Below are 19,292 nucleotides of genomic sequence, written 5' to 3' on the forward strand. Positions count from 1 at the left end.
ATCTGTGGAGGCCCCCCCCTTTCCTCTTACCTAGTAGCCTTAGAACATGCAGCTCTGATCTGCAGGAGTACACACCTAGTTCTAAGGAGCCAATGGAGCATAAGCACAAATTACTTTTAAATAAGATACTTCATTTGCCCCGTCTGTCAAAATAGACTGGCTTCTGCCCCCTAGGAAAACATTTTCTATTTTTATAGTTCCTTTACCTGTTGTACCCACCCTGCACCCCACATATTTCAGTGTAAATTGCCTAAAATCCTGTTTCTACCATTCTATTTTAATTTTGCTAAAAATACTTCACCATCTTCTTGAAAGTAGGAATCCTATTTCCCTCTATGCCAAATGTTTACCTCCGTTGCCTAATTTAATCCTTATTGTAGTCCTGAGAGATAGTATTACTCACACTTTTAGGTGAAGAAATCAAGATCTAGAATCAAAATTCCCTGAGGTCACACAGCTAATAACCCAAGTCTGTCTGGCATAGCTCGCTTCTGAAACACCTGTGCCGTCTTCCGCGTCCTGATGCCTCTTCTCAACTCCTCTGCTTTCTGTCTCGTCCTGGCTCTCTCATCCTTGTCTGGCTATTAACAGTCCTTCGGCCGTTTATTTATCCGTCGTCTGTACTCATCTTGCACAGTTTCCTAATCTGCCTAAATCCTATTTTTTTACTCCTAACTTATTCTCACTGTATCCACGTCACTCATCTTTAAGACAGATTTTAATCCATTCCGAGCTAATGGGTAAGTATTCTGTGAAACCTCGGTTTGTACGTGTGGCAAGCACTGGACAGAATGTTGCATTTAATAAAAAAATTTTTTTAGATTTTATTTATTTATTTATCTTTTAGAGGGGAAGGAGAGAGGGAGAGAAACATCAATGTATGGTTGCCTTTTGTGCATCCCCTGCTGGTAGTTAGCCTGCAAGGAACCAGCCTGCAACCCAGGCATGTGCCCTGACTGGTAATCGAACCGCGATTGTCTGGTTCGCAGGCCCGCACTCAATCCACTGAGCTACGCCAGCCAGGGCAGCATTTAATAAAATTTTGATGAGAACTAATATTAACCTAAAGCATTGGTTTTAACACAAGCATAACCTTAGAAATAAGTGGTATTTTGATTGTTGATGCTGATGGAAATTATTTCTTTTCATTGTTATTCTTTGTTTGTGTAGGACTGTTTTTCTCTTTGTGTTTTATGGGACTTTTATGTCTATAAGTTGTGACGGTTGTGTCTCTTTTTTTTTCTCTTAGATACATTTAGAGTTATTTATGTAACACTTCTAAATATTTTAAAGAGAAAGTATTTTATTTTGCCTGACTGTGGCCATTTAATAGACACTCGTTTTTGAAGATTTTGAGGAGAATTAACTTCAGATGACTTGCTTTCTGTTCTGGTTCTGATGTTCTCATCCAGGAAACAGCCAAATAGAGCTAAGAGATCACATGGGAAATAATGTGCCCTTAGAACAAACACTAGAGACTGTCAAATTCTTTTCTTCCATTTTCACTTCTGTTCCTCTTTTTCCTCCTCCTCTTGGTTTGTCACATATTTTCACTGTTGTTTGTTGCTATTCTCTGTGCCCTCTTCCTATTTTTTCTCTCCTTGATGGTTTGGGCAGTTCTCCGGTTGTTCATCTTTTTAAAGACCTTTATTTTGTTGCTTGGACCTGGCTCTGTGGGGTTTTGCACCCTGCCCTGTTCTTTGTCCAGATGTAGACCCAGCTCCACCCTTTGCCTGGGAGGTCGCCCAGCTTTTCTGCTGAGAGACAGAACTGGCTTTGGTGCTGGCTCTGCATGGTGGGAGCCGTCCATGGGTGCCTGCTGATGCTGGCAGGTCCCACAGGCGTCCCGAACACCCAGATTGTGCTTCTCCACCCCAACCAGCAGGAGCTCTAGACAGGACTGTCCCTCTGTTGTGAGGTAGATGTGTATAAGCTAAGTTTTATTTCTGTGTCATTGTTAAAAATGCTTTAGTGCCATTTTCATTATTACTGTTGCCCTTTGTACGAGGAATTGGTGTGATAATTTATTTGTGGAAGTCACCACTTTGAATTGGTTTTGTATGCCTTAGTGCGCAGAGAACAGTAATGTGTACTACTAAGAACCCTCAGCACTTTAAAGTGATGTGACATTCTTTTGAAGTGACGGAGGCCTGAGCCAGTCACAGGACGACAGCATTGTGGGAACGAGGCACTGTAGACACAGTCTGGCCATCATGCCCATCCCTGGGACGCTGTCCTCCAGCAGCCCGGACCTCCTGCAGCCGACCACCAGCATGCTGGACTTTTCCAACCCTTCAGGTGACTTCTGTTTGTCATTTTATGTAGCGATATTGTACCAAACGGACTAATACACGGTTAGACCTTGGGCAGCAAGTGCTAGATTTGCTTGCATCCTTCTTTTCCTACCTCTAAAAGCTGGACAGAAGATTATGCCTTTTTGTCTAGGCTGGAGTGATACTTCTTCAGTGTGAAACAGAAGTGCATAGGGAAGAGATGGCATTCAAGTATCTTTTCATAACCCCAGTCCCTTCGCTGCAGGCAGTCCCTCCTTTCCCAGAAATCTCCAGCACATTTCATTGTCTCCCAGCCGCTTGTCATGAGGATTTATTTCCATGCCGTGTTTGTGTGTGTTCCACAGCAGTACTTATTGCTCTGCATTCACAGATTAAACATTTTCACGTTACCAAAGCCCAGAATAAGTACAGTATGCTTACAGATGTGTTGCGAGTTTGGTTCCAGACAGCCACAACAGAGCAAGTATAATCTTTCTGCTTCTGGAGGATCGTGCCTTCAGTTTGTGAAAACTCAACACCTGTGAAGCTCAGTAAAGCGGAGTGCAGTAAAATAGTGTTTGCCTGTGCTTTCCTAAGACAGATATTTAGGGACATAAGATTTACAGATTGAATGATTCTTACGGCTATATTTTTGCCACTGGAACACATAGAGGTGGGGCTGGGCGGGTAAGGGTTGCTGTAGGGAGAGGAAAAAGGGAAGGGGAGTTGGGGATTTGCCTGGAGGACAGAGGGAAGAGGGTAGAATCATTAAAATTCAGAGACTGCAGCTTCATGGTGCTGAAATTCAGATCTGTGCAGAGGAATTGCCACCCAGTTTGATTTCAGATTGCTTGCATAATTCTCTCATTGAAAACATAGTGAAAGGTTTAAAGGTGCCTTTTTAAACTCTGTTTAGAGCCTGTGTCCGTACTAGCAATATAAATGAACAAATGTAAAATAGTTATTTAACTTACAAATTATATTTTTAAGCCCCAAAATATACAACTTTATGAAAGGCTTTTTATGGTGCTGTTTATAATTATTTTGAACAAAATACTCATTATCAATTAATTTTAACCTCGGCTCCTGAGAGTATATACAACAACACTGAATTCTCTATCAGTCAGGTTTAACTCGTATCAGTCTTCATCTCAGCCATGTTTAAGCTACCTGTGTAAGGTTGTTAGGAAGTGGGTACGGAGCTCCAGGACTCTTGCATAGGTTGCTGACCTTTTTGTGGTTTTGCCTTTTTCTTGCTGCCTACAGCTGCTGGTTTTTATTGTAAGTACCTCAAAGTGTCTATGGTTTCTGTTGCTTATGTTTATATGTAGTATTTTATTTTTTAAAAATGGTAACTGAATGAAGCAGAAAGCAGAACTTTTCTCTCCACTTACAATGTTGCTACTCTAAATTGGCATGTGTTCTTTTAGTCAATTCCTTTGACTTATGTATTTTTGTATTCATAGCATCAGAGTATACATGCTATTCTATAACTTGTGAATGTGTTTTTTTTGAGTTTTTAACCAACTATAAGATGACATGTGAAAGAATTAAGAGTGTGGCTAAAAGATGTTTGAAACGCCAAAAAAAAATTTTTCTGCCCTGGCTGGTGTAGCTCAGTGGATTGAGCACAGGCCTGCGAACCACACCATCGCGGCTCAATTCCCAGTCAGGGCACATGTCTGGGTTGCAGGCCAGTTCCCAGTTCCCGGCAGGGGGTGCACGAGAGGCAACCATACATTGATATTTCTCTCTCTCTCTCTCCTTCCCTTCCCCTCTAAAGATAAATAAATAAAATATTTAAAAAATCTTTTTTTCTGAGTCTCTATATGGAACTTTATTTCTTAATCCTCATCTGAGGACATGCTTGCTGACTTTGGAGAGAGAAAAGGAAGAGAAACATTGATGGGTTGCCTCTTGTATGTGCCCTGAATAGGACTGAACCCACAACCCAGGCGTGAGCCCTGACTGGGAATGGAACTGGCGACCCTTTGGTTCACAGGCCGGTGTTCAGTCCCCTGAGCCACACCAGCCAGGGGTCCATTCCACCAAATTGTTTTTAAACAGCTGATATTATTCCATTTAATCTGTTTTCTTTTAGTAGACATTTACAGTGTGCCTAAATTGTGTTCTAATATCTTTACATGTTTTATATTTACATTATGTTTTGAATTTTGTTAAAAAAATCTTGTGGAAATTTGTATTCTTTCTTGGCTTGCAAAACTTAATATTACAGTTCAACTCATACAAGTTTGCCAGTCCTTGCTGTGTACCATTATACCGCCACCCTGAGTATTTTGTGGTGTTTCCACTACATGGAGTGTCTTTCTTACTTAGTTACCATCTGCCATTCCTTGGCCACCACTCACTGTCTCGAATACAAGCAAACCCCCAAGAGACGGGTCTTTGTCCTCCTCGTTTATCGTTGCATCTCCACCACCTGAACATTCTGGGCACATAACAGAAACTCTCTAACTGTTCGTTCAGCAATTGATGATTTAAAGCAAAACAAAGAGTCAGTTTTTTGGAGGAGTTTTTTTAATGGGCATCTCATCTTAAATATGTAAAGAGCTCTCCCATTTTCAGTGTGGCCTCATCGTCAATATGTGCGTTCCTCACACATCTCATTCCTTCTGTCTCACGCATGCGGGGTCATGGTTAGCACCCTAGAAATGTTGCCTTGGATTGAAAGTGCGGGTATCTGAGAATCCTTTTCTCGAATTCGTTTGTTTATAAGAATTTTATTAATAAAATAGGGATCATAAGGCTGATAAATGCTGTGTTCCTTGGAGACTCTGTTGAAATGTCTCTTCTGCCGTCACAGGATTATGTTTGAAAATGCAGTCTGTAGTTTTGAGCCTAAAACTTAAACTGATTAAATCAATATTTTTGTTGATTCACATTTAACCTCATACTTACCATTTATCTAGTCAATTAATATTTGTGGGTCTGCCACGTGTCAAGTACTAAGTTTGACACATATGGTTTTCTTCTGTTGACAAATATGTTTGTAAAGGATATCTATGTATTATACATTTAACAATTCTGAAATGGAAAAAGAGGTTTACATGGGTGCCAATATTAGTGCAGAGAATTTTTTTCTATCTCTCAAATGTTTCCCAAATTGATTTTTTTTTCATGACAAATTCATCAGGCGTTGGCTTAATGCTTTGGGTAATCTCTTATGTGGGTCTGTTCTGGAGATGCCCAGTTTTGATGCCCAAATCCCTCTTATGTGACTGTGTGACAGTTTGTTGTTTGGCGATGGGGGGATGGTTTTAAACAGCATGACTTTTTTACACTGTTCATCAAGATACACAGCTCTGTTCCTTCCCAGACGATGTAATAGTATGTTAGCAGCAAGAGAAGAGAAAATGAAATGTGTACCTATCATTTTGGTAATTAAAATATATAAAGATGACATCAAAATTGTATGTATGGTATGACACTATTATGTTTTTCTTTGTTAGGGTTTTCTCACCTGAGAAGACAGATACATTTATTTATCAATAAATGCAGCAATGCTTTCTATCAACCTGAAATAGAAATGTATATTTCACTGTTTAAAAGGATCATTGTGTTCCAAATTGCGTTTTGAAGAGTTAAAAGTAATTTTTCTAAAATAACAGGGCACATTTTTGTATTTACATAGATATTCCTGATCAAGTTATACGAGTTTTCAAAGCAGATCAGCAGAGTTGCTACATCATCATCAGTAAAGACACCACGGCTAAAGAAGTTGTTTGTCACGCTGTGCACGAGTTTGGGCTGAGCGGTGCGTCTGACACGTACTCTCTCTGTGAGGTTTCTGTTACTCCCGAGGGCGTCATAAAGCAGCGAAGGCTTCCAGACCAGTTTTCCAAATTAGCTGATAGGATTCAGCTCAACGGAAGGTGAGTGTGCTTATCAATAAATACACTTATTTCTCTGTGTGTTTCTGAAGATTCCACGTTAAAACAGATATTTTAAATAGAAAGCTCACATTTAGGGCCACGGAGTTCTCTAAAATTGAAGTAGGGTTTCTTTTGATTTTTCTCAGCTTTCCCTATCTCCATAATTTTAGAAATGCACTCGTAACAGCTGTGCAGAAGTGAGAAGAGGAGAGGGAGGATGGTCACTAAAATATTTTTGCCCTCTTTCTAAAATAAAGGTTTAGAACCACCAATGTAGTCCAGTCTCTATTTTATGTAGAGGGGAAAAGTAAGTGATACATATCTTTACATACATCTGAATGTGTATATATTAATTTCTTAATTTGTTTTTAATACGATAATGTACTTTTCGCAGAAGCCATAATTTTCATAATTCTTCTTCTAAGTGGTTATCCTTTTGTGAATATGTGGGAACTTTTTAATTTTAAAAATGTTTTTTGCAGTAATAGGGGAAATAGTTTTATGAACATAAAATCATTCATAAAGACAATTTTTTCCTTTGTAGGTATTATTTAAAAAACAACATGGAGACAGAGACCCTGTGCTCAGACGAAGACGCGCAGGAGCTGCTTAAGGAGAGCCAGCTGTCCCTGCTGCAGCTCAGCACCGTCGAGCTGGCCGCTCAGCTGTCCATGAGGGACTTCGATCTGTTCCGCAACATCGAGCCTACCGAGTACATCGACGACCTTTTCAAGTTAGGGTCTAAAACAGGAAATGCTCACTTGAAAGAATTTGAGGACATTGTAAACCAAGAGACATTCTGGGTTGCCTCAGAGGTTTTAACCGAGTCAAATCAGCTGAAACGAATGAAGATTATTAAGCATTTCATTAAAATTGCTCTTCACTGTCGTGAATGTAAGAACTTCAATTCCATGTTTGCAATTATAAGGTAAGTTAGTGCAAAAATTAATGTATGATTTTGTCATATTAGACATACTCCAATATTCTGCTTAGGTATGAAGTAGCTAGGAGAGGACATTTTAATTAATAGGTTTTTACTAAAGAACTATTAGATTAAATACACTTTTCATTGTGGTGATACTGGCTTCTTGCCTTTTTGTTTCTTCCATCTTTCTGTTATGTGAACTTTTGTGTGTGTGTGTGGATACAGTTGATTGCCTTCCAGTTTTTCCTCCTCCCTTCCCCTTTGACGGGTCATGCCCTCTCCGCTCCTGTCTAGCGCCTGGCCTTTGCCAGCAGACTCAGGTGCCGTGCCTCTCGCGGTATCTGCCTCACTGTGGCAGGTGCTGGAGCATCAGAGCGTGGCGTCAGTGCACTAACCCAGCGGGTTTCAGCCCTTTTCGTCTCATGGCACACATTAATTACAATTCTGTGGCACACCGAAAACTGTATTTTTTGCCAATCTGGCCAAAAAAATAGGTGTAATTTTGATTCATTCCCGTTGGACAGCTATTGTTATATATTTTGTCAAATAAAAAAATGCTGTTGTCATTTTTATTTGACAGTCTGGGGAAAAGGAATCAGGTATTGCATGGTCTCACAATTTTACGGCAAACTAGTATGCTGTGGCACACCAGCTAAAAACTGCTGCACTAAACTAAAACAACAGCAACAATGATAACAATAATAATGCAACCATTTGGTGAGCTCTTCCTGTGCCCCAGGCACTGCATGAGGTGCTGCTGGATATGTCAGTGTTCAGGCAGGCAGACTGTTCGAATTGTGAAAGTCCTTCAGTGTTTGTGAGCCCAGGAGTGGCGGGTGGTTCCATGACTACTAAGAACCTTCTTCCTTATCCCTCTTCACAATGAGAAGCTAATCTTGTTCATTTGTTTTCTGACCCTTATTAGAGGGATTCCTCTTAAAGCAAGTCTAATTTTAAAGGTGGATTGGGCGTAGTTATAGTTTGGGCCATTTATGTAAGGCTATATAACGGCAAAATTCCACCTTAACCAATTCCATCTGTGTGTAGTCCTCCCAGAATTTAATTATGCTTTGTTCCTAATATGTAAGAATCTTTATATAGACTTTTTGATCATAAGTCTGTCATGGTAGTAGGAGCCACCTTTATGAAGTTAACCAGTGCCTGTGGTTGAACCAGACACTATAGGAGGAGTATTGAGCAGAGATTAATAGAGTGACCTTTGTTTGAATCTTGCCTCTCCCATGTAGTAGCGGTGGGTCATGGAAAATTGAAGACCAGTGTTCTCTCTAAAATACAGGAATTACACCACCTACCTCACAGTTTTTAGCAGCTGGACCTAAAACAGGGGAACAAAGCAGCCATTGATAAACCCTTGGAAGGCTAGAAATTCAAACTATTTGTAAGGAAACAAACATAAAGAATTCGAGAGTTTTGGAGTTCTCCATGAAGAAAGTGTGTTGACACTAAGATCTCCGTGTAAAAAGAGAGTGCGGAGAGAAAATGGCAGTGGGCTAAAAACCGCATGCAAGGGCCATCCTCTCAGTGAGGTGGAGAGTCCATCCGAAGAGACGGGGGTCGAGGACGAGGAGAAGCAGGACAGCACAGTTATGACAGCGTCTATTCTTGAAGCCAAGGGGAGACGGTAGCCCCGAGAAAAGATTTCGGGTAAAAGATGTTGCTTTGGTCAAGAAGTTTCTTTTCTTGTGAAGAATATTTATTATATACATTTATCAAAAATTTATGTAAAGTAAACTGCTCTACATTATACTTTATATTAAAGTATATAAAAATATGAAGGATGTAACCTTTTAGCCAAGATGACATAGATGAATCAGTCTTTTCCAGTGGGAATTAAATTGTTTAAATTCCCTCTTTTTCTTAGTCTTGCTCAACGATTTGCAGCCTTTTTCATCTCATGGCACATGATACTATGGTTCTGTGGCATACCAAAGAATGTATTTTTTCCTGATCTGACAAAAAAAATAAGTGTAAGATTCATTCACACCAGATGACTATCATTGTGTCGGCTGTTAATCATTTTTTTATTTGACAGTCTAAGGGGAGAGAGGTCAGTGCCCCTGACTAAATAGTATTGAACATTTAAAAATGATTGAGGCACACCAATTGGAAAATGCTGGTCTAGCTAAATATTTGTCAGTTTTGTTTATCATTTCAAAAAGCCAGTTCTTAGTTTTATTGCTCTTTTTAAATGCTTTTCTGGCCTCTATTTTATTTATTTCTGTTCTGATATTTCCTTACTTCATCTAACTGCACGAAGTTGCTCCTTTTTACAGTTCTTTGATGCATAAAGTTAGGTAATTTATTGAGATTTTTAGGTTTTTTTGGTAATACAAGCGTTTATTACTATAAACTTCAGTTTTGGAACTGTTTTTACAGCATTCCATAGATTTTGTTATGTTACATATTTATTTTCCTTTGTTCAGGGATTATTTTAAATCTCCCTTTTGTTTTCTTCTTCAACACATTCATTGGTAGTTCATTGGGATGTTGTTGAATTTCCATGTATTTCTAGATTTTCTGGTTCTCCTCTCTTGTTACTTCCTGGTTTCACTCCACTGTGGCTGGGAAGGACACCAGCGTGATTTCAGTCTTCTTAGATTTCCTAAGATTTGTTTTCTTGCTTATCTAATGGCCTGTCCTGGAGAATTCTGTGCGCGCCTGAGAAGAATATTTTTTCTGCCGATGTTGGATGGAACGTTCATATGCTCATTAGGTCCATTTGGTCTAAAGCAGGGTTGTCCAACCTTTGGTGTCTCCGGGCCACCCTGGAAGAAGAATTGTCTTGGGCCATGCATTAAATACATAGCTACATGTAATCACAAGAAAATCCTATAACGCTTTAAGTAGATTTACAATTTTGTGTTGCACTGCATTCATAGCCATCCTAGACTGAATGCAGGCTGCAGATTGGACACCCCTGGTAAAGTGTGGTTCAAGTTCAGTGTTTCCTGACTGGTTTTCTGTCTGGATGGTCTATCCATTGCTGCACATTGGGTACTGAAGTCCCCTACTATTACTGTACTGTCTCCTGTTTCTCCCTTCAAATCTGACAGTATTTACTTAACATATTTAGGTAGGCCAGAGTCGGGTATGTGTATGTTTATGATTGTTACGTCTCATGAAGAGCTGACTCTCTTATCATTATACAGTGACCTTCTGTCTCTTGTTTACAACAACCTTTTGTCTCTTGTTACCAGTGTCAACTTAAAAATCTCTCTTGTCTGACAAGTATGGCTAGCCCAGCTTTCTTTTGGCTTCTGCTTATGTGGCATGTATTTTTTCCATCTCTTCACTTAGAGCCTCTCAGTGTCCTTTAAACTGAAATGAGTCTCCTGTGAGCAGCGTGTAGTTGAGTCTTGTTTTTTCATCCATCCAACCACTCTGCCTTTTAATTGGAAAATTCACAGTGCATTCACATTTATTGTAATTACTGATATGGGAAGACTTACTACTTCCATCTTATTTATTTGCTGGCTGTTTTGTAATTTGCTTGTTCCTTCCTTAATCTCTTGCTGTGTTTTGTTGTGAATTCATGGCTCTTTCTGTTGTTATGATATTCTGGGGACACAAATGAGAAAGCAGGATTCCTTGGTAAAGACAGTAATGCTGGTAAAAATAGAAGGCAGCAAGAAAAAACGACAACCAAACAGGGAAGAGTTGGACTCCGTAAAAGAAACCACAGGCGTGAGTCTGCAGGAGCCGACCCCGGCTGTTGAGGACAGGACAGGACATTATGGACACCACTCATTTATAGGGTCTTTCTGGATGTCGTTTATTTCTCTAATATGGTTTCTCCAGATTATTCTTGGTTGGCAGTTATTTTTCCCCAGCACTTTGAATATATCATCCCACTCTGTCCTGGTGTAAAGGCTAAGAAATCTGCTGATAGCCTAATAGATTAAATCCTTTTTTCTCTTTCTGCCTTTAGAATTCAGTCTTTGATCTTTGACAGTTCTATTAGAATATGTTTGGGGCAACCTGCCAGCTTCCTGAGCTGGGATATCCAGATCTTTCTCTGGTTTGGGATGTTATCAGCCATGTTTCTCTAAATTGGCTTTCTGCCCCCTTTCCTTTCCCTTTTGTCTCCTTCTGGTTTGGAACTCCAGTGGTTTAGATAGTGTGTATTTTTGGTGTTTTTCTGGATGGTTGCCTTTAGATCATACAGGCTGCCTCTGACCTTTTTTTTTTCCTTACACTGCGGTATTTCAGAGTTCCGATCCTCTGTCTCAATGGTTCTTCTTTTGAATCTAGTCTGATGTCACTGCTGTCCCTCACATTTTTATTTCATTGAATTCTTCAGCCCCAGATATTTATTTGGCTCCTTTTTGGGCTTTGGAAGTGTACCACTCAGCTAAGGAAACCAAGCCTTCACTCATCAGCTTTCCCTTACCCCCATGGGAGAAATCACAGGCCACCTAGTGGAGCTCTAACTGTGCCAGGGTAGGGTGAGGTCAGCAATGTCAAATTGCTCCTTTAACCTACCTCAGTGCATCCAAACTCGTTCTATTTTGTTTTGTTTTGTTTTGTTCCAACAGAATGTTGGAACTTCACCTCTGGAAACCTGGACTTCCATAAAGCTCTCTTGTCTATAGGTGACTTTTCAAGGCAGTGTTCCTAGACCACAGCTGAGAGGGACCAGAATTAATCAGACTCCTGTGGATTCCACAGCCAGTACTGAAGCTTACCTACCTGTCATCCGATACATGTGTGAGCAAGGCTCCTCCCAGGTCCCTTGGAGTGTGGTGCTGAGTCCCACAAATTTATTGGAGGCACTTCTGTTTGTGGGTAGATGCCACATTTATGTTGTTGGGGGTAGAGGAGGGGATAAAACGAGGGTGCCTGTGCCGCCATGATACTGACATCCCTCTGTCCAGTCATCTCTTGGTCGCAGTTTGTGGAATTTTATCTCCTACGTATATTCAAAATGCCTTTCTTTTGCCTTTGAACTTCAGTGACAGTTTGGCTTTAAAGTTCTTTTCTCATACGTTATTTCGTAGAAATTTAATAGACTTGGCTCCACAGTTAGCATTTTGTGTAGCTGTTTGAGTTTCCAAGATTACTTCCCAGGTCTGCTCCTTACCTCTGGAGTCACTTGCCCTTACATGAGTGTTGCTGCTTCACTTCTAGTTCCATGTTGGGGTCTGAACCGTGGTGTCTGTCCAGTCTGTAGATTCAGTTCTTTTGTTTCGGGAAAGTTTTCCCAAATTGTACTTTGGAGTATTTTTTTAGTTCCATTATTTTCATTTCCTTCTTTAGGGATACCACTTAATGAGATTTTAGGTCTCATTAAGACCTAAATTATTTTAGGTCTTAGTAGGTCCATACTATTATTTTCTCTCATCCTTTTCAACTGTGCATTTCTGTTGGTTGCTTTTACCAACCCTTTCCTCCATGTCAGTGGCACAGGTGTTTAGCCCTGTCATTTTTGTTAATGCAGGTTCCAATGAGGCCTTCATTTCTCTGCCGGTTTTATTTTTTCTTCCATTTTTTTTTCCTGAACTTTACTACTTTTAAATTAACTTCTCATCATATTTTTCCTAAGTTTTTATATCGCTGTATTAAGCTGTTTGTTTACTTCACTAATTCATTTGAAATCATGACTAGGTTGTTGATTAGTCCCAGTTTTCATTTAATTATTGGCAACATTTTTCTTCTTTATGTTTTTTAGCTATTTGTTGCAGATGCCGTGTTTATTCCTCCTTTTTAAATGACATTTGCAGGGGGTCTGTGTGGAAGTGGAGCCAGGGGAGCATTGCAGGCTAGCAGGGATGGAGCTCATCTGTGGGTGTTTTACCCTCGGCTTCTTTTCAGCAAGCGGAGATTGGCACGTTTGAGCAGCATACACCTCAGAGTTTCTCCCCTCTGTTGTGTCTCACTGCTAGTGGCTTCTCACCAGGATGTTCTGTTATCGTGTACACTGTTATACTTTCCCTGACACTCCCTAGCTGTAAAGAACAGCGTCCGGCCCCTGCCTGATTCTGTCAGCCCGTGGACTCGGATGTGCGTTGTCAGATAGGGGATTGCTGTTTTCGCCTTCCGTGGCATCACATGCTTTGGAACCCCGTGCTTTCCCAGCTTTCATTGAGATCTGCAGCCATGGATAATGTTTTACGGTATTGCACATACTCCTGTTTGACCTTGACTATTTTTTTCATGTTCATCCTAATGGTTTTAGGAGTTTCAGAATCTGTTAGTTTCATTGGAGATGAAATTTGCATTTGTTACTCATCCTTTTAGTTATTTGGATTACTTTCTGAGAAGCAGAGGGAGCAAAGATATCTTAATTTCACACCTTAAAATCTGAACACAAGAGAATATTTTAAATCAGTGGTGTGGTTGAAAATCAGGTGGCTTAGCATAAAAGTGGGATTGCCAGCGAGAAGTTGGGCGTTATTTGTGTGCTGTTCACACCTGTGAGATGTTCGGTACAGAAGTAAAGGGAGGGGGCAAGAGTTGCAGTCCAATTGGCATGAATCATTTTTCAAGTCAGGGCTATCTGAGTGTGCTTAAAATTCTGTAGAAAGGAGACACTGAGTATATGGAAACCTGGAGGACAGCATTAGGAGTGAGAGATGGAAGTAGTGCGGTCAGGGACATTAGGGACAAAACCTCAGAGAAGGAACGCTGCCTCGGTCCCAGAAATTGCCTCTTTATGTGTGTACCAGTTGTACTCAGCATTACTTAAGCCACTCACGAAGAGACTATGTCTCTACAGAGCTATTTCTAAGTAAAACAAACAAAAACATTGTGATACTTGAAGTTTTTTAAAGTTATATGTCTATTTTATGGAATTAGTTTTTGTCACATGCAAACTATAAAATAAAGGTTATAGGTATACCACTATAGGCAAGTAGTTCCTCTGAAAGAGGATTTCCTTGTTTTAAGATCAAGGAGTCCTTTTTGTTTGTTTCTTCATGGTTTACACTGTTTACTTCAACACATTGAAATGTGCCCCTGTGTGTTTTAGCTTTATTAGAGACACTTGGTGTTTGCACGTTACTGACCTGAGTCCCCTCTCGTACACAGTCCTTCTTTAACATTGTCATTTTCATCTTGGGCAGTGGCTTGAACCTAGCGTCTGTGGCACGACTCAGAGGCACATGGGAAAAGTTACCAAGCAAGTATGAGAAGCACCTGCAAGATCTCCAAGACCTTTTTGATCCATCTAGAAACATGGCAAAGTACAGAAACATTCTTAGTAGTCAAAGCATGCAGCCTCCAATTATTCCGCTCTTCCCTGTTGTCAAGAAAGACATGACATTTCTCCATGAAGGTATGTAAAAGTTATCTGAAAATTGGCGTGTTTAGCTTCAGCTAATTCTAGAGAATTGTGATTTATTTTATTGATATCTTTTTAACCTAATGATGTTATATCATTAAAGTTCTACCCAGTTAAATGCAGCAAATTTAAAAAATCCAAAACCCACATTATTGACAAGAAAAATTTAGCTGTTTACCCTCTACATTTAAACATCAACTTTACTCATACCAAGATCAGATGGTTTGATCATATTTATTGCTAAGTAATATTTTTCAACTTTTAAAAAATGACATGTACAGAAAATTACCCCCTCCCCCCAAAAAAAGAAAAGCCTAATACATTTACAGAAACATCCGTGTAACCAACATCCAGGTCAAAAGTAAAACATTGCCAGCTTCCCAGGAGCCCCACACACACCCCTTCCCAGTTACCATCCGCATCTCCTTATCCGAAGGCAGCTGCCGCTCTGACTTCTAATGCTGCAGTTTGGTTTCCCCTGCCCTTGACCTCCATGCAAACAGAACCACAGGGTAGGTTTTGTCCTTTCACATTTTGGTTTAGTTTGTTTTCTACTTTATTTTGGTCAGCGTTATAGACTTGGGAGGTTCTTCCATGTTTTTGAGTGTTGTCCTACTTCGTATTCAAAATTATTTAGTATCCCTTACGTGAATGCAGTGCAGTGGTTTTATCCATTTGGTCGATGAGTGTTTAATGGCTCCCACACGCATCTGTTCTGAACGGTGGTGCTGTTACTGCAGATGTCCTCGCCTGCATCTCTCAGTGCACGTGCATTTCTCCTGTGATTTGGGGCAGGGTTCCGGGTCTGGGTGTTCGTGTGATCGAGTTCAGAGAGCGTTTGGCATTACCGCATAAAGCAGAGCCCTGGCAGTGTTGTTAGAGCTCTGGTCCTCGCCCTCCCGGCACCTGGTCAGACCTGTTTTAGTTTTTACCTCTTCCAGCAGGTGTGTGGTTTAGTCCACATGTCCCATACCACTGATGAGGAAGAACACTTTGATACATGTATTTGTCCTCTTGTCAATTATCAGTCCAAATTTCTTGGCAACTTTTTATTAGGTTGTCGCCTGTCCAATATATTTTTAAGAATTTTTTATAAATCCCGTGTATAAAACAACTTGCCTTTTGACTCTTTTAAGGTTTACTTTGATGAACAGCAAGTTTCTAGTTTTAAAAGATCTTTTGCCATATGTTTTTTTCTACAGTATCCTGCATTTTTTGCACAGTATTTGTCCTACTCCATAAGCTAACTGCACACTATTTTGTTATTTTTCTAGTGTTGCACTAGGCATTATAGTGTTTATACCTGTTGATATTAGTTTAATATTCATTAGTACTTTTCTGTATGTCAGGCATTGCAAAGAACTTAGAGCATTTTAAATTTTATTTATTCACCTCTAACTTGTATGTATTTATTGCCATGCCTTTAACTTCCACGTGATACTGCCATTGTTTAGTAAAGTAAGTTTTCATTTAGCTTTATTTAGTTGATGCTGATGTTACTGTTTTTGTTCTTTTATGCGTTTCTAAGCTTCCACAATGATGGTGGGTTTTCCTATAGAAAATCATTCATCACTCCCTTTAGCACAAGTCAGATGGTGCTGAAATATCTTAGTTTTTATTTATCTGAAAATACCTTTACTTCATATTTACTCGTAAGGCACAAGTTTGGTTGGCAGTTATCTTTTGCCATTTTGAGATGACATTATGTCATCATCTGGCTCCCATTGTTGATGTTGAGAAATCGGCTGCCCTATTTGCTGTTCCTTTGACAGTAGCCGATTCTTTTTCCCGTAGCTGCTTCATAATTTTCTTCTCTTTGTGTTTTCCTCTGATTTTACTGTAATGCGATCAGGTGTGGCATGTTGTTTTGTTTTAATTCTGACTTGCTTGTAAAAGATACTGAAATCTGTGTTTTGATTTTTTTTTGTAAGTTTTGTAAAATCCTGTCATTCTGTCTTTAAGTTTTTCATCTTCCCGCCTCAGAGCTTTCATTTAGTAATTTTGATTTCACTTCTGTTAGACTCGATTGATTACCCCTATTTATGCCTGTATTGTCTCATACTGTTTTGTGTGTTTCTCATCTTTTTGTCTCACCATGCTTTGCTCTGGATGTTTTCTTCTAACCTATTGTCCAATTTATTCTCTCTTCAACTATGTCTTATTTATTTTTAAATTTATTAGTGAATTGCTAATTCCAGTTACTCTGTTTTATCCTGTTTTACGGTTCACATTTGCTTATCTTTTTATCTTCTTGTTCTCTGCCAAAGTTCTCTGTTGTTTTTTGAATCTTTAACATGTACAACATGGTTATTTTATAGTCTGTCTCGAATGACTCCACAATCCAGGTCCTTCGTGGGTCCCTTTCTGTCGTCTTTTCTGTCCTGTGCATTTCAATCCTCTTTTCTTTTCTCCTGATGGTCCTGGTTATTTTTGACCAAGTGAATGTTGTGTGTTAAAAATTACGGAGATAACACAAGCCTTCAGATGATGTTCCATCCCTCCAGAGAATTAAAGCTTGCTTCTGCCAGTCAGCAAGGGCACTATTCTCCAAAATTACATTATTCCAGTTTCACGTTTTGAGGTAATTTAACATTGAACTTTTATCCCAGTCCACACTCGTGTATTCTTAGTCCCAGGATATAGCATTTCAGGATCCCAACCCAAAGCACTGAAGGCTTACCTGGACTGGAGTTCCTTCCTCTGACCTCAAAAGTCAGGGGCACTGCCCACTTTTCCAGCTCAGCGTCTGCCTTTCTGAAGTCCACAGATGTGCCTGGAGTCTGGCCCTGGGAAATGCTGCGCCTGCCCTGGGCCTTCGTTCTCCCTCCAGAGCTTCACTGCCTTGGTACCTCCTCAACGACTTGAGACATCTTTTCTATTTCTCTCCCAATTTTCTGCTGTTTCTCCATAATGTAGTTCAGACTGCCCAGTCTTACTGCCACCGTCTTTCACGGTCACTCCTTTTTCATAAGAAGATACTCTGATGCTCTGGCATGCTCCCACAAAACCTGCTCATGTGACTTAGAAGTATTTTTGGTGGTTATTTCTTCTCGTTTCCAGCTCGTGTGTGTAGGAGTTGTTCACTGTGAGAGAGGGCCACCATGTGTCCCAGACCTGCGTGGTTCTGCAGCCTGTCTGCAGGGCTCCAAGGTCTGCAGAGGCTCCTCGTGGGCTGCCATGGGCGATAGGCGGGGTTGTGCTCACCGTTACAGACAGGCAGGGGGATGGAACGTGGCTGTGGCGGTCCGGAGTGCCTTTTCTGTGTATTTGCTGTCTTGGGGTCGGAACTGGGTGAGCAACAGCCGGACTTAGACTGGTCTCCTACTCACTCTCTCCAAAGTCCAGTAGACCACTTTGGAAGTTGTGTGAATTTTTCTCAGAAGTACTTAGCAGAACAGAAACAAAAATTATGAAACTTAGGAACTAGCAAATTTGTGTTACACAATTAAAGTCATGATCGTAAATTCAAACTCTGGGAAAGGGAAAGGGAGTGTCAGATTAGAAAATGTTTATCCTTATGAGCCAGCACCTCTTAGTTTTAACTAATTATTGCCATTTGGGAAAACAGACCTCCTATTAATTTATTTCCCACCTAACCCGTGCCTTTTTTTCTTCAAGAGAAGTCAGAAATTACTGTTTTCATGGGATATCTTCAACGTCTTAAATGTTGACAGCTCATTTCACAATTTTTCAGTATTCCACAGCAAAGAAAGCTTACTCTTTGGTTTAATTAAGCCCACAGCTTACTCTCTAGGACATCGGGTAAAACCCAGGTCTCCTGCCTGAGAGCGGGCTGAGCATGGGGAGGGCTGGACTTGAGTGCACGTTTTAGAAGTGTGCCTGTGACATAATGAAGCTCGTTTTAGGAGTTATGCTGTTTATCACTCTCTAGTACTCATAATTATTACCCCCTTAGGAATAGAATTGCCCCCTATAGCTCATTCCCTGGGGGCAGGGTTGAACCATCTGTGGTTCATCAGTTCTTAAAGCAAGAATGGCAGTTTGAGAAAGTTATTAATTTATACCCCCCAAGAATAATAAATTGACTTCTGCTACCTTTTTATAGATACTTTAATTTAGACAATTATAAACTTTTTCTTTTATTCCATAGGAAATGACTCCAAGGTAGATGGTTTAGTCAATTTTGAGAAGCTAAGAATGATTGCCAAGGAAATCCGCCAAGTCGTTCGAATGACTTCTGCTAACATGGACCCAGCTATGATGTTCCGACAGAGGTACGGTGCCGAAGTGTGCGAGAGTGCACAGGGTGACATCAGGAGGGGTCCAGTCACAATAGTAGTATTTGTCATGTTCGACCATTTTCCATTTGTTACGTGCTATGCAAAGTGCTTGCATAATCTCAGAGGAGTGATTTATCACAGTAACCCTTAAAGGTAGGTGATACAGACCTTCATTTTCCATGTGAAGAAAGTGAAGTTCAGAGCAGTTGGGTAAGGTGCCCAGGATTACATAGTTTGCTGAGATTTGAACCCCAGTTCTGTGTTACTTTTTTGAGTAAATGAATTGTTCAGTTTGTTGGTGTCATTTGAAATATTATCTAACTTAAGTAAAAATTGCTTATTGTTACTGAAGTTACCACAGAAGACAAATACTTTCATCAGGTTTCTAACCTAATTTGTAAAGTATTAATGTGGATATGTCCTTTTTTTTTTTACTGAATACTTCTTATTCCTATTTCCATCTAAGTCATACTTGATTCTTCTTCTCAAGTCATGGCACTGCTGTTTATTTGTATGCAAGTTCTTTAAACATAATTTCAAGAGTGCAAATCTAAACATGTTTCTTTAATAAAAATGGGAAATACTTGTATTTCACATTAACTTGATCTTCTAAAAATGCTTTTTAAAATTCATTTTTAATGTAATAACAAAAGCTTCCTC

The 19,292-nt window shown here is 39.9% G+C and overlaps 1 protein-coding gene across 6 annotated transcripts in view; it reads left to right on the top strand.

The window, feature by feature from the left end:
• The window catches only part of RAPGEF6 (Rap guanine nucleotide exchange factor 6), a 184,575-nt gene that overhangs the window by 137,733 nt on the left and 27,550 nt on the right, over positions 1–19,292 (top strand). For all 6 annotated transcript variants that reach the window (XM_037050516.1, XM_037050517.1, XM_037050518.1 and 3 more), the window contains 5 exons: positions 2,141–2,298; positions 5,926–6,166; positions 6,711–7,094; positions 14,174–14,385; positions 18,503–18,626. In XM_037050516.1, the coding sequence (XP_036906411.1) occupies positions 2,141–2,298; positions 5,926–6,166; positions 6,711–7,094; positions 14,174–14,385; positions 18,503–18,626 (1,119 nt within the window). The remainder of the gene's footprint in view (positions 1–2,140; positions 2,299–5,925; positions 6,167–6,710; positions 7,095–14,173; positions 14,386–18,502; positions 18,627–19,292) is intronic.

The sequence above is a fragment of the Sturnira hondurensis genome, unplaced genomic scaffold (genome assembly GCF_014824575.4).
Source record: "Sturnira hondurensis isolate 20B ecotype Veracruz unplaced genomic scaffold, ASM1482457v3 Scaffold0006805, whole genome shotgun sequence".
In the NCBI taxonomy this organism is placed as follows: domain Eukaryota; kingdom Metazoa; phylum Chordata; class Mammalia; order Chiroptera; family Phyllostomidae; genus Sturnira; species Sturnira hondurensis.